Below are 16,075 nucleotides of genomic sequence, written 5' to 3' on the forward strand. Positions count from 1 at the left end.
GCCCCTAACAGGGGTGCTCCTCTCCAGGGCACCAGTCAGCTTTGAATCACAACCTTAAAAGCACTGGTGGACAGGTGGTGAAAAGGACATCTCCCTCTACCCTCCTGAAACATCTCTTGTGTGCTATGAAGTGCTACAGGGTTGAGGTTTGGAAACTTTGTTACCATACAGTGGGGGGGGGGGAAGGGTGTCCTTTTTCTTTCCCCCTCTCAAACATTTCAGATATTACCTACAGAGGGGAGATGTTTAACCTCACAGGGTGTATCTGCCTGACCCCAGCATCTTTCTCCAGGATACAAGCAACTGATAAAGCCTCAAGTAAGTCCATTACCTCCCCCCCAATTCCCCCCCAACAGAATCCCACAGCATTCTGCAGGGCCATTAAAAATAATCTTTTTAAAAAACGTTTTACAAAATGTTGGATGCTTTATCGGTATTACTGTATTTTGTTTTGGTTGTTTGTAACATACATTGTTACCCACCCTGGGATCTATGACTAGGGTGGGACACATAAATAATATATATATTTCCACATATCTTGGAAGTCTCCTGAATCTGTAAAAGCCATTACCTTATATTTGGGTAGCCCCTTTTTGTTTACAAACTGACTGGCATGGGAGCACTGAAATCTGGTATTAGAGGAAATTACTGTGATGCAAGATTATCATGAACGACAGGACGGTGACTTGCGTAAGTAATTAAAACCTAAAAATGAGCAAACCAAAATTAAAGTGTAGTGTCAACTGGAGATCCAACAGGAAAAACAGAAGGCAATCACTGGATGCCATTTACGATACAAGGTTCTGAAGAAAGGAAAAACAGCAAAGGGTTTTAAAGTGGAACCAGAGAATAGCGGGTAGCAAAAAGTAGGAACTGCTTTTAGTAGCATACTGTTATCTGCAGACTAAGTTAGCTAAGAAAGACAATATGATTTTATATGCCAGACATTGCCGTTTAACATTCTGCTATACTGCCTGCTCACACGCTGACTCTCTGGGTGAGTGGTGACAGAGCAACAGATCAATGGGGATGGCTGGCATCCTAACAGCTCAAGATAGGCAGAATGGCAAGGGTTAGGCCTTCTTTCAAAGTCCCCTGAATCTCTCATCAAACAAGGTGGCAGCACCAGCTACAGATAAATAAAATAAGACAGATGCAGGCTCAAAAATGCATCTGAATTATCTTTCAGTTTTGGCCAGTTAGGCACTAGCTAGTTAGGCTTCAGACAAAAAAAGAACTAATGAACAACCAACCCATATCAGCCGCTATGGCTTTTCCACAGAAGATAAGTCGGGGGCTTCACACTCCAGGGGAATCAAGTTAAGAGGACAACTCTCAAACCCTGCCAGCTTTTGCAGGGTTAGAGGATGCTGGGTTAGGCAGCAGGTATCCCAGTTTTCTTATAAGAAACCAGGATCCAGGAAACTTGACAGTGTTCTATAACAGAGCTAGTAAGGAAAACAGACAAGGCAGAATGCAACTAGGTAGGAAGAATGCTACTGCATCACCTTTTCCAACATGACCTGACCTGAAAATGCCACTCTCCTAGGTGTCTCTCTCATGGTTTGGACTTCAGACCAGGGTGGTGTGGATTACCTGCCTTTGGAGAAGCCAGATAGAAAACCCATCAGTCAGACCATTTTACTCTCTCAGGGAGATGAGATGGAACATGTCAGATCTATCAAAGCAGCATCTCTATAAAGAGGGAAATGAGACACCCCCCACCTGACAACTGTGACTTTTGTTCCCTATTATGAGACAACAGCAAGAGGATTTAGAAAAACATCATCCCACCTAAACCCACCCCTGCAAAGATTTACATTAAAAATCACAGTATGCAGGAATGACAAGATGCCATCTTGCATGTTACTTCTGGAGGCTGCCTAGGAAGAGGGCAGCATCACAGACAGAATGAGTTAATGTCTTATAAGAAATTGGATACCAGCTGCCTTGTAAGACTCTCTAGTACAGATGTGACCCAGCATCCTTTAGCCATGTGAAAGACGGAGGGATCTGAGAGCTGCCCTCCTTAGCTGTTGGTAATGCGGAAGGCCTAAGTGTCCCAGTGTCTGCGTTTAGTGAACATGAAATCTAACAGTCACAGGTAAACCAGAAGAAGCAGCTACGAGGATGGGTTCACTTAAGCACAGTGCAGAGGAAGTCAGCCCTTGTTGTTCTGAAGGTACAGTCACTTAATCCAAAAAATTCTGTTCCAATTGCTAAATTCTGTCAAGATTCCATGAACAAGATCCATAGAGGCACCAACTTCAATAAGAATGCAAGACTTCCCATACTTGGTAATAGCCCATTTAACACCTATTTAAGCAAAAACTACACAGAACTCTGTTAAACAACTACAGGGAAAAAAGAGCAACCCCAAAATTTATCCTCAACCCCACCCCCATTCCAGATGTTAGAGCTACAACTCAAAATCACTCCCTACCTTGTGAATTCCTCATGGAGGTTGTTTGGTTCCGATGAATAGTATTTGATTCGAAAGTGCAACGTATATGGTGGCCCAACTATATGAAGAAATGTTTTTAAATGTTAAAAGCTAGAAGCCATGCAGTAACCAACATAAAATAGTACTTCTATTATAATGGACTAAGGTGTTTTGTTAGGAAGGTGAAGCCTTTGGCTTGAGCAGGGCTGATGTCACAAAGGATGAGCAGTGATGCTATCACAGACTGAGTAGGAGAGGGAAGTCACAGTCAGGACTGCTGAAGGAAGACAGCAGAGATGGCCAAAAACTGAGAAAGAGGAGTCTAACTAGATGTGGTCGTGGCAGCCACATTTGTTTAATCATGTATGTACTAAAGGGCTGCAGTGAGTACAAGATTTGCTTTGTATCTGTAGCATTCAGAAGCAGCCCAACCTGTTTTAGATTCCAATTCTTTTATTCAGGTTCATTCAGGCTCTGTTTCTTTCCCATTGACAAAAAGTCTAAAAGTGGGTATAACGTGTGTTTTTTCCTTTTCACATGTGGATGAAATTTACAGATTACAGGACCCCCTCTACAGTGGATTAAGCCTGGCAAATTTCAAGCAGATATATCCAGGAGTTTTCGTGCAGGGAAACTTAAAAACAATTTTTTAAAAAAATAAGAAAAGGGTTTTTTTTATTTTCTGCCAGAATTCTAGGTATGGTTGTCCCTTCTAAGGGGATGAAGCCTGCCAAATTTCAGAAAGAGAGGCGCAAAGGTTCTCTCATAAGAAGAGACGTTACCATTTTGGGATGAGAAAATATAAGTAACATTCTCTCTCCTCGGGTTTTTTTTTGGGGGGGGAGAAATCAGTTTGAAAACTTGGGACATGAGGGAGGTGCTCCTGGGTAAGAAACCAGCCCAAGTTCAGACGAATGGCCCCTGAAACCTGTCTTACTAGGTGATATTACTGTTAAAAAAAAAAAAAAAAACCTGGAAAAGTCACCTATCTTTTTTCACTGCCCCCCCCTCAAAGTACCCTCCTGAAGAAGAAAAAGAGAAAGAGAAAGCTATGGGTTTGAATTGTTTCTTCCTGTCTGTCAAACTGAAAGACTCCCTCGCCTCTCCACTCCCATCTCATGCTCTGGGTGTTTCCCCAGTCTGCTTGGGTTTGCTTCTCAGAAAAGGAAAGTGGGGGGGGGGAGAAATGTGCTTGCTTAACTTTTTGCACAAACTGAAGCAACAGAGCTACTCAGATTCACTTTGACAGGCCTTGTTAATAACACGATCGACTGAGTCACCCAGATCCGTTTTGTTATCTGGGGTGCACACAGAGCTGATGCACACCCCTATTATTTATCCTGTTTGTGTCTAAGGTGATTTTAACCTCAAAGAAGCAAAGGTGAGGCAAGCTGAACTTTCCTCCATCTTACCTCTTCAAAGTCAGTTGTCCACATTCCTTTTTCTCCAGCCCAGTTCGTGCATAGCGGTAGTCTACAACCTTTTCAAACTGTGGGCGCAGGTTTAGCCCACCCCTGCAATTGGGAACTCGCTTCTTAATTTTTTTACCTTTATTTCTATAGTGGTTATGCTGCGACCCAGCAGTGAGTCCCAACCTAAGAGCTGAAGACCAACACTGTACAGGAAATAGGTTTGGCTGCCACTATTACATCCTGCTTGATCCTGAGAAAAGGACAAGTGGAATGGAGGAAGTGACAGCTCGAGGGGAAAAGGCACAAAGATGCTTGACGAGAGGACAACACTGGAGGCAGAATGGGCAGAGAAAGTGGAAAGGAACAATAGAGGACAGAGTGGAGCACAGAAATAAGGGCAAGAAGAGATGACTGGATCATGTACGTTACTAGTTGCAATACGCTGTAACTGGAAATTTAGGCAAGTACTATACTGTAAATATCTGTATAGCAAATTGACATGTGGTAATGTTGCACCCTAAAACACATTAGAATGGTGGTTCCCAAGCTTTCCTCCCCCCCCCATACTGCTTGAAAACTGCTTGAGTGTCTTGATGGACTCCTTCATGATTTTTCTGCCTGTTGTAGCAATTGTAATGCACTATGCTAGATGATATATGACTTTTAATTGCATTTTTATTTCTTATATTTTGTAATATCACAATTTGTATTCCATAGTATTCAAATTGTAATACAAATAGGATACAATATAAGAAATAAAAAAGCAATAAAATACAATTCAAAATCAAAATGAATATTTAATGTGCACTTGCCACCGACTGCTTGAATGAAGCTCATGAACCACTGGTGGTCCACAGACCAGAGTGTGAGAACCCCTGCATTAGAAGCAGTGTAATATTTTAGATAAGAGGCTTATCTCAGCATGTATATACTCCATATCTATGCTTAATTAACAATCAATGGAGCACAGAAACAGACAGTACTTCAAGTACTCTGGGCACTAAACATTTAGAGCAGTGGTAGGCCAAAAGAAGACTACCGTCTGCCACTAAACTACTGGCTAAATGCTAGTTCTAAGGTTAGCCTGATTCAGCAAGGTACTACTAATGTTTTATATCAAGAGTGCACGATCAGGATCACTTAACATAAATCAGCTACACCTTGGCTACTAACTGATCCCAAGTATGTATTCTTGCTTAACGGAAAGCAAGTACTTAATAAACTTAACCAAGAGCACTTGGTGGTCTTCAATCAGGGTAATAATCAACTTCATGCCTGCTTAGTTTCATCAGTTCTTTATCAAGCGGTCCCAGATGGAGCATGTCCAAATGGCATATTCAAGATCTTCAAAAGAAAACCAGTGAATGAGGTAGCATCATGAGAAAAATTTAAATGATTGTGGGTCAAATACACACACATCAACACACACCTTGCTTAATAATCACAGGGCAGCTAGTGAGCAATTTGAATCAGTGGTTTGAAAAATATGAATTATTTACCAAAGCTCCAGATTTAGATCCATCATACTTACTTTTTATTTGCTTCTTAATGGGTTTTGAATGGTCCAGCCAGTGCTAGGAAAAGAAAATCCTTGTTTTAAAAAATGGCAGGATTTTGCTTGTTTTAAACAATTTAGAAAGAAACACGGTGATCTGCATTTGTCCAGACAAGACCATGCTCTGTAAGCATTTGCATCATTTCCATGTGCTGCTTCCACACTAGGCATTTAGTGTGGAATTACAACACTTTATTCACTCGCTTTTTACATGGCATTTTACAGAACGTCACTGAATAATACCATCCTACATTTCCCCTGCACTTCTTGCACCACAGAAAATCTGTTTAGTTAAAAACCAGAACAGTGCCATCTCCACAGGTATGGATAGTCCTTAGCACTGCTCTTCTGTCTTTCTTGAGAGGTATGGTTTTGACTTGGACAGTGGTGTTTTCGGAGCCGAACCCTATTTGTCACACTTGTTTAGGGATGGAGCAAGGGAGGAAGATGTTCCATTTCCTCCTTTAAAAAAGAATAACCTTACAATGCACAAGCAAATGATAAGTGGGAGATATTGAACTGCTTAGAGCAGGGATGAGCAACCTGTGGCTCTCTAAATGTTGTTGGACTAAAACTTCCACAGTCCCTGAGCACTGGCCATATTGGCTAGAGCTAATGGGAGCTGCCGTCCCACATCTGGAGGGCCACAGGTTCCCCGCCCTGGTTCAGAGCTTGTGTGTGTATTTGGAAATAGGGGTGATCCGTAGTAGTACTGAGAGAGTTGAAAAGCTTTTCTCCAAAAGCAGGAGAAGTGCAAGGGGAATCTATCTTGTACTTCGCCACAGAAAAGCTTTAAAAATAGGGAGACCTTTAGTGGCAGCCCAGTGCTGCTGTGAGGTTGAGTCTCAGCCTTTGTCCACACTTCCCTTCCCAGTTCTAACATGTTCCCCTGTCCTTCTCCAGCCTCTGCAGCAAACAGGGTGGGGGAAGATGCTTGATGAAGCAAAGCTCCTGTGCCCCCGCCCCCTGCAATTACATATGAACAGCCCAAATGTTTTTTGGATTTTAAATCTTCATTCCCATTGTGCAATGAACTCCTGTTTAACCCTGTTCTCCTCCCCTTCAAAGCTTAAGAGCAGGGAGGAGACTAGGCAAACCTCACCATATAAAAATAAAAGAAATATACATATTGTAAACAAAAAAGAAATATAGGTGCATTTGCACTTATTACAAAACTGTAAACACAAAACACAGTGCTAAAATGACACTGAGTATAGGGAGGAAGAAGCAGCTTCAGGAAACAAAGAATGGAAGCAGTCCCTTCATATGTTATGGGAGGAGGGAGTGTAATAACATTCATTAAAAGAATTAATAAAATCTGCCACTGCTAAAGGAGAGTAGGAGGCAAAACTGACACACAACCTCTCAGTTTCAACCACTGGCTTCCCCTATCCTTTTGAAGAAACAACTTCAGGAAACAATTAAAACACTGGCTTCCAAATAAAGCAAACACAGAAGGAAGGGGGAAGGGAGAGGAGACAGAACATAGTGATACACACACACACACAATACCCCATGATGCATGGAAAGTCAATTGCAATTGTACTTCAAGCTTACAGTGGAAAATCCATGGGTACCACTAGGAGCTGTCCATTTAGAAAGTTACCTCTATGATTTCTTTCAACACATAATTTGGGGAACACCATAAAGATATACTGTATACAAGAAAACCCCTTCCCTATGGCCCTGTTCACACTTTACATTCAACGAGTGTACAGTTTATGTACCTGGATACACAAGTAGTTGGGCTGTATACTCATAGTTATTCACATGTAACATTTAATGAGTGTACAGTCACCGTTATATCCACATTTGCTGCCAGGAAAAGAAAATGGCTTCAATGACACTTATTAAATGTGGCATTGAAGCAATTCCCTTTTTCTGGCAATGAGGCAAGGCATGCTGGGTCTGTTTATACTTCCTGAAACTGTTTCCTGTCAAGGCGTATATTCAATAGAAACAGTTTTGGCAGAAACAGGAATGTAGTTTTACTCTTTTCATTTTTCCTGCAGTTTCTTAAGTTTTTAAAATCAAAACATCAACTTTTAAAAAGAAAATACCAACTTCTGTAACTATCATAATTATAGCTATTAAAATATTGCATTTTTCATTGCCTGTTATTCTTAAAATATGTATGTTTTTTGATGCAGGCTTTCATGGAACAATCCTATACATGTCTATACAGTTCTACAGAGATCAATAGGACTTACTCATAGATAAATCTGTGAAAGTGCAGACCTAAATATATTGAATATTTATATATGAAAATATTTTGAGGAGGGGGCTGCAACAAAAACAAGCTGCTTAAAAAAGCAGGAACTGAAATTATTCTTCCAACATGGTACACCTGATTATTTATTGAGGATATCTTGCGTTTTAATACACAGAACTACAGTCAAAATATAAATGTAGGTAAGATTATTTATCAACTGGGCTTTTCACCCTGCTGCTCCCACTGTAACATACTCTGTCCCCTGGAAAGCCTTTCCTGGTGTTTGGGAAACAGGAAAGCTCTGGGCTGTGGTTTTTATGGTTTTTCAGTGGAAATGTTTGTAGCTCAGTATCAAAGTGATCATCAGAATCTCTTGTTATGATCTATGTCACAATGTTTAGCTTTTGGATAGTACTTTAAATGCAGGGTGGGCAGAAAGTAGATCAAAATGTATTGGTGTACCTCAGTATGACTCGCAGAAGATCAGTGAGGATTTCCGAACTCCTGTTTCACAATGAAAAAAGAAAATGACCACCCCACCATTTTATAATGCTGAAAAGAAGAAAGCTGGGGGTTGGTAATCAGGAGTGGATTTTTGTGTGGAAATACTGTGAGTTCCGTTCAATTCTGGAACTCAAAACAAATCCCTGAGCCAAGTTTATTTAATTCTAATTGTATATATTTTGTGGCTTCCTCTGGTTGGTCGATCTTGGATTTCTGTAATAACAATGATAAAAAAAAAATCAATACCCAAAACCTAAGAGTATTATAACTCTACAAGGAAGATTTGTGTTACCATAAAACCATGTGATGCAGCTACTTCTGGCAGCAGTTTCTAATAGAGGCAGCCACTGTCACGTGTGTGACCTTCAGGTGTGTTTAATTTTGATGCATGACACCTGATGCAGAAGGTGAGAGCTGCACAGAGATGAGCAAATCCACAATTTTTTCTTCTCAGTTTCTGGATACATAGCAGAAAGGTGACATTGCTTTTTTGAGAAGACCTTCTTTAGCAATGTTCTGAAGAGTCTTACCTCTGCTATTGTAGTGTCATTCTTGCAAGCACTCCTTTGAACCATGCTACAACAATGCTGCAAGGTAGGCCTGTACCCATACAAATGATTTAGTGCAGGAGTGGAGTGGCCAGAAGGTAGACTGTAATCTACAGTAGGGCCCCACTCATACAGCAAATTAGGTTCCAGACCCCCGCCGAAAAGCAAATCAGCTGTAGTGTGGGGGTCTGGAACCTAACCAGCTGATCATGCCGGAGGAGGAGAAGATCAGCTGTAGTGCACTACAGCTGATCTTCCCCTCCTCTGGCACGATCAGCTGCAGTGTGGGAGTCTGATCGCCCCAAGGAGGAGATCAGCTGTAGTGCGCTACAGCTGATCTTCCCCTCCTCTGGCACGATCAGCTCCAGCATGGGAGTCTGAATGCGCCAGAAAAGGAGGAGATCAGCTGTACGTGCAGGAGTCTGACTGCCCCGAGGAGGAGAAGATCAGCTGTAGCGCTCTACAGCTGATCTTCCCCTCCTCCTGTGCGATCAGTTGGAGCGCGGGAAGCTCCAGCCCCCCTCCAGCTGATCGCCCTGCTGGCGCCGTATTAATGGAACGCAGAAAAGCGGGGTGTCAAGAAGCTGGCCCTGCTGTATTGGTAGAACCCTGGGAGATTTGTAGTCAATTGGCAAGCACTTCTGGCTTCCAGTTGTTTAACAATAGCAACAAAAGGACACACACCTGTTTGGAAATTTGACAATTAAAATTAAGAATATTTGTGGAAAATAGGAATAGACCTATGAGTAGACTGTAAGCTCATCTCAGTTCTGACAACCCTGTACTCAGCAACTTCTCAGAGACGCCATGTTCTTTCATACTAGACGTTATGTCTTTTACAGCTGGCTGTAGTTTCTTGGAGTTCTAGTAAAACACAGGGTAGATCCCAGACTCTGCAACAGCAGTGCTCTCCCAGAAATGGCAGCACTGCCAGTTGCTGAATGGGGATGGGACAAGGTGCCTGCCAGTTCAGGACTGGTGGCACCACCATCCTGCAGCAGGTGAGCACACACCTGCAGGCTACTGCTACATTCTACCAAAGTACTCCCAATCTTGCCATCTCAGTGCCACTGCCATTCTGCCCCCCATGTGTTACTGCTGACCTATGCCATCAAATTATTGGAAGAGTGCTGGCTATATTTCTCTCTTGACCTGTAGGAGGAAATACAAAGCACACAACAGAATTTACATTACCATTGATTTCAATAGGTTTTAAAAGACCAAGGAAGAAAAGTAAAGTGGGTAATTTATATTGTGATTTATAGAGGTACTGTAGTGTACAGGTTCTACAAAAGCTAGTATGGTGTAGTGATAATACTGGACTAAGGCCTGAGATTATTATCACCGATTATGCCGCCTGACGAGATCAGCCTCGCAAGACCTCCTCTCGGTCCCACCGGTGAGAACAGCTAGGCTGGTACGGACCAGAGAGAGGGCATTCTCTGTTGTGGCCCCCACCCTCTGGAACTCCCTCCCTTTTGATCTCAGACATGCTCCGTCCCTGTCCAGCTATCGCCGAGCCTTGAAGACCTGGCTGTTCAGGCAGGCCTACAAGATTGGGACAGATTAATTTTATGTTATAACTGAATTAACGGATGGTTTCTTTAGCTTAAAATTTGATTATGTTGATGTATATGGATTGTTTTTATTCTTGTTGTTCGTCGCCTAGAGTGTCCCTAACCCGGACAGATAGGCGGCTGAAAAATAAAATTTATTATTATTATTATTATGAGAAACCTGGGTTCAAATCCTCATTCAGCCATGAAGCTCACTGGATGACTTTTGAGCTAGTCACCTTCTCAGGCTAAACTACCTCATATGGCTATTCTGAAGATATATTGGGGAGGTGCAGGACTACATATGCCACACTAAGCTCTTTGCAGGGAAGTTGAGACGTAAAGGAAATAAGGCATTAACTAAAATTTAGACTATAATTCTATGCACATTTGCTAGAGAGTAAGCTCCATTGAACAGTGAAAGTTATTTTTGAGTAAACCTGCTTAGGATTATGTTGTGACACGGGATAACTATTACCCAACATTTCTATTATTTATTGATATCATTTTTGAGCAATATGTTACCTAGCCATTAAGTTATTTTATTATTGCAGTTGTGACTACAGCTATTATTCATTATATGCCACAGAGGTTTGGAGCAAGTTTACTTTTTGGAATCTGTTTGTGGCACAGTCCTGAAGAGTAGCTGTGCTACTCCATAGCAAGCAACTACTAGAGTCACATGATGACACATTGAACATTTAACAGACACTTTAAATTTTATATTTATTATAAATCACCTAGTATTTATTATAAATCACCTAGTATATACAGTAAAGAATTGAATTTAGATGTTAAAGGCTGTAATACTATGTTCACTTTCACTTCAGGAGTAAGCCCCATTAAACACAGTGGAACTTACTTCTGAATAAACATAGTTAGAACTGCACTGTAATTGCAGATTCCTAGTCTTTCTTCCCACCCCCTTTACTAGATTGATACATCCTTTCACCTTCTCTCAAAATTATACAACCATGAGAGTGGCTATATACTATAGCCAGTGTGGATTTTTCACATTCCGCAATGTTAAATTGAAAATACCCCCATGCCCTTCATAACCTCATTTCAAAACAAAACCTTACAAAACTTATAGTCCTGAACTCAGAAATGCTTGCTTAACAACCCTCTCAATGTTCATGGTGATACACAAAACAGTCAGAAAGAATTGAGAGTTCAAAGTCTAAAAAGAGAAAAAACCCAGAGCCCTTTTGGATTTTTTTCTCTGAGAGTTCTCATAATCTGTTGGAATTCATTAAAAATCAGCCATGTTCACAGAGTACCTGTAATCCTAATACTGGCCTTTCTTCATACTCTGACCTTCATCTTCTGCAGTTTAAAAGTTGAAAAAATGCCTGGCTGATTTGTAATTAATTTAAGAAATTTTGGCTGGAACCCAATTATAACGTCAGGCATGCTCAGTAAGAACCAACCATCAGTGTTCTAAAAGCCAGACTCACAGCTGCTGGGCTTGGCTAATCAGGGGGCCATACCCACAACAGACTTTGATTTCACTTGAGACAGTCATGGCTTCCTTCAAAGAATCCTGGGAAGTGTAGTTTGTGAAGGGTGCTGAGAGGAGACTCCTATTCCACTGACAGAGCTCCAGTGGCCAGACTGGTTTAACCATCAGCCACTATGACTGAAGGTCTGTGAGGGGAACAGGGCGTCTCCTAGCAACTCTCAACACCCTTCACTAACTACACTTCCCAGGATTCTTTGAGAAAAGCCATGACTGCCCAAAATGAAATAAAGGCCTAGTGTGGATGTGGCCAGGGACAGCTTTGCTTTAAATTTGGGTAGGAGGCTACATGTGCCTGCTGTAGAATAAAAAAGTGGGGGAAAGGCAGTGATACTGTTCACAATGTTTTCCTGTTGGAAAGGTAAGGGGCTTCCCCTCTGCCCAGTGCCCACCCATCCAATCTCCTCCCCTTCCGCTCCGCTCTCTGCCCCTCTCCCAGGTCAGTGTTGGACTACGACCTGGGAGACCAGGGTTTGAATGCCCACACAGCCATGAAGCTCACTGGGTGACCTTGGGCAAGTCACTGCCTCTCAGCCTGAAGGCAGTCCATTTCCATTTTCAAACACTGATTGCACAGAAATAAATCCCATTGAACTCAAAAAGTATGCAAATGATCAAACCCACCCTCCTCCTCTTGCCCCTTCCCTCCTCCTTCCTTTGCCCCTCCCTCCCCATTCCCATTCCCTTCCAATCCCCTCCCCCCTCCCCTTCCTCCTCTCTCCCCTTCCTCCTCAATAGTAGATACTATTGAACTCTACAAGCATGCAAATGATCAAACCTGCCCTTCCCTCCCCCTTCCTTTGCCTCCTCCAATACGCTCCTTCCCCTTTTCCCCTCCCCTCCCCCTCCCCCTCCCACATGGTCAGTTTTTCCTATCCTAACCATGATTGCATAGGAGTAAATCCCATTGCACTCAATAAGCATGCAAATGATCAGACCTGCTTTTCCCCTCCTTCTCCTCTCCTCTCCCTTCCCCCTCCCCTCCCCTCTTCCTTCTTCCTCCTCCCCTGCCCATTCCAGCCCTCCCTCCCTCCCCTATGGTCAGTTTTACCTATCCTAAACATGATTATGCGGGAGTAAATCGCACTGAACTCAATAAACATGCAAATGATCAAACCTGTCCTCCTCCCCTCCCCCTCCTGCCTGCTCCCATCCCAGTCCCCTCTCCTCTGCCTTTCCTCCCCAAGCCCCACCCTCTTACCCATCAGCTTCTCCCCAGTAGAGTCCTTCTGAGTGGAATGAGTCTACGCAGCTCATGGAGTAGCTACTGGAGCTGGTGCTGCTTCCCTCACTAGCCCTGCCCTAGCCTTGCTCCTTCCAGCCACAGACAAGCAGCCTGCCCACTCCCTCTGAACTGCTGCCTGCCCCCTCCCCTCAATGGGTGCCTGCTCCTCCCAGGCCTCCAGCTGGGTGGCCATGGTGATAGGAGGGATGCTCAGCCCAGCCCTGGTAACAGGGATGGGGTGCCTCCCCACAACCTCCTTGCCCGAGAGATGAGGGATGTTGGAGTGGGGGAGGCCGTGGTGGTGGTGGCAGAGGAAGCTTGATGAGCAGGATGATGGTGGTCTGAACAGGGAAGGGGTGCGAGGAGGAGGCTGGCCCACAGGAGGAAGAGGAGAGGCTGTGGTCTCATACCCAGGGCCCTCGCCTTGAGCAACTGCTTCCATGCACGGTGGCAGAGCTGTGGGCTCATGTGGAGGCTGGCTGTTATGAGCCTGCGCAGCTTTGGCAGGACACTGCCACCACCTTGACACTTGTGATGCAGGCCATCCGTGATGGCAGGGGGGAGATGGCAACACAGCTGTGCACAGTGACGGCATCCATGGGGTGTGTGCAGGGTTCAGCGGATAGGGGTGTGGGGGCTACTTGGGGCCAGTTGGAGGCCCTCCACCGCAGCACACAGCCGATGCGTAATGACATAGTGGTGGCAGCGGCAGAGGTGTCTGCGATGATCCTCCTCTGTGCCTTGCTGGAGGCTGTGCAGGGCGATGGGGATGGCCGTGCCCGTGGCTGCAGGGTGTGAGGGTGGGGAGTGGGCTGGACATGGGCACCCTGCTGCTGCCAAGCAGAATGAGGGGGAGGGGTGCCCGTCCACAGGGTTACCCCAGCCTGAGGTGGCAATGGGAATGTGCCGTGGTGTATGTGGGTCAGCATGGTGGGGTTTTCTCTCCCTGGCACCTTTCTGTGCCAGGGCTGTAGTGCTGTGTCTGGGCTCATTGGCTTTCCATCAACGTTCTTTCATCAGCTGCCCATGTGTGGCGTGTGGTGGGGGTGTGCACTGTGAGTCGTGGGTATCAGTGTCTTCCCCGTGCACTTGTTTACTCGATCATGCTGTGATGTGCTGTCCGTGCATGCGATTGGGGGAGCAGGTGGTGGGCGTGGAAGTTGGGGGAAGCTGATGTGCTCTGCTGCTAGGTTGGCTTCTGCTCTGCCTGCTGCACCATTTGCCCAACACCAAGGTGTGTATGTGTGCGCGCACGTCACTGCTGCCGATCCTAGGGCGCTTCCCAGGGACTGTGGGTGGGGTTTCTGTCCGTGTCAGGCATCAGGAGGATGCCTGGAGACTGTCTGCTGTTTCCTCAGGGGTGACCGTTATTGCTGTCACGGCAACGGGCGCTCCACCGGCAGCCTGAGTTCCCTTCTCTAGTCTAGCCGCATACTCTTGTGTCTGTGTCCTCAGGACATCTGGGCTTGCATTTTCTGGTTCTTACTCCCTAGCAGGGGCATTAGGAGCCAGCTCATGATTTCTGGCCCCTGCATGCAGCTCTGCTGCCTGAGCCGGCATTCAGCTGGCCTGGTGGCTCCTGAACAGTAAGTGGATGCCATGGAGCTTTCCGTTGGCTCCTCCTCCTCCAGCTTCCCACCATTTGGATTGCTCTGCTAAGTAGTTTTCGTAGGCATTTTTGGATTCAAAATATTTTTGACATTATTTTGACTGGGCTCCTACAGGGAGAAAGGGCAGGATATAAATAAAATAAATAAATAAAAACATTTTTAAAGTTTATATGTTTTAACAGTCTGACACATTTTCCCACAAGTGCACGTGTATCTAATATCACCCTGTTCTTCACTGTTATAAATCATGCCCATAAAAACGTATCCATAAAGAGTTGGATTATAACAGAAATAGAATTGTTTTCCAGAGCTCAGAAAATCACTGACCCTGCCAATTAACGTCATTACAAAGATTAAATAGTAAGAAATGGCCAAATTATTTTGTGTTTTCTAGACTTGGCATTCTGAACTAAAACATACACACACAGCGCTAATTGATAAACAATGTCTGGTTTGTGTTTCTTATACTGTATGAGTAACCTGAAATAGTTTGGAGCTATGTATAAAAAAGTTGTAATACCACTTACAACACTAGAATCGGTCTTTAATGAAATTCATCAATACTGGATCTATATACCCACCCCAAATGTAAACAATATTTAACAAAAGAAAGAAGGAAGGAATCGATTACCTTTTAAAAAAAAGGTTTTTTAAAAAAACTAACATTAATCCATTGGAAAATAGGAAACATGCAGCAAATCTTTTCTCTTGACTACAATGATATGCCTTACTCCTCCCAGTGAACTGATGGAAAATTGACTCAATCGAAGTGAAGAAATTGATATTTGTAGGGCTCACTGTAAGCTGCTCTTTGTCTTTTTAGCTAGGAAGTGAGAGGAAATAATGTTGACAAAAATGTATTGATACCTATTTACAGCACAATTGTAAGTAGGATTGTAGCCTTTGCCACTGCTGGAGCTGGAGTCAGCCCTTTTAAGAAGTTCCTATCAAATATCTAACCCAGTTATAAGTGACCTTCCGGCACCTATATCCACCTTTCCAGAGCTTGGAAAAGTTACTTTTTTGAACTACAGCTCCCATCAGCCTAATCCAGTGGCCATGTTGCCTAGGGCTGATGGGAGTTGTAGTTCAAAAAAGTAACTTTTCCAAGCTCTGCCTTTAACACATGCTCTTTTGAGAAGTGGAGCCTCTTCACAAGATCTCCTTTAAGATGACACGTACAATTCACCAATGAGATGAGTACAACTATTTGCCATCACTCACTGTAAGAACTCTGTCAGTTTATTTACCATAAAGCAGGAACAGTTATTCAGGCAATTTCTGGCTTCAGCAAATCTTTATTATGCCATCTCTGCTAGGTGATACAAATTGAAGCCCAAGTGTTTTAGTCTGCCTCTGAAGAGTTGAAGCCTGATAATTAAAAACATAACTTAAATAAATGATTTGTCTACAGTATTCAGGAATAAGTCAGTATGGCATTTTGGAAGTGACAGTTTAAGATATTCTGAGATTACCCTTTATGCACCAACT

At 43.6% G+C, this 16,075-nt stretch overlaps 1 protein-coding gene across 1 annotated transcript in view; it reads right to left on the reverse strand.

Moving 5' to 3' along the window:
• LOC133368055 (band 4.1-like protein 4B) overlaps nt 1-16,075 on the reverse strand; it is an 82,933-nt gene that overhangs the window by 24,460 nt on the left and 42,398 nt on the right. Inside the window, exons 3-4 of the mRNA XM_061592138.1 lie at nt 5,387-5,429; nt 2,444-2,522 (exon numbers count right to left, since the gene is read on the reverse strand). Coding sequence (XP_061448122.1) covers nt 2,444-2,522; nt 5,387-5,429 — 122 coding nt within the window. The remainder of the gene's footprint in view (nt 1-2,443; nt 2,523-5,386; nt 5,430-16,075) is intronic.

The sequence above is a fragment of the Rhineura floridana genome, chromosome 11, assembly GCF_030035675.1.
Source record: "Rhineura floridana isolate rRhiFlo1 chromosome 11, rRhiFlo1.hap2, whole genome shotgun sequence".
In the NCBI taxonomy this organism is placed as follows: Eukaryota; Metazoa; Chordata; class Lepidosauria; order Squamata; family Rhineuridae; genus Rhineura; species Rhineura floridana.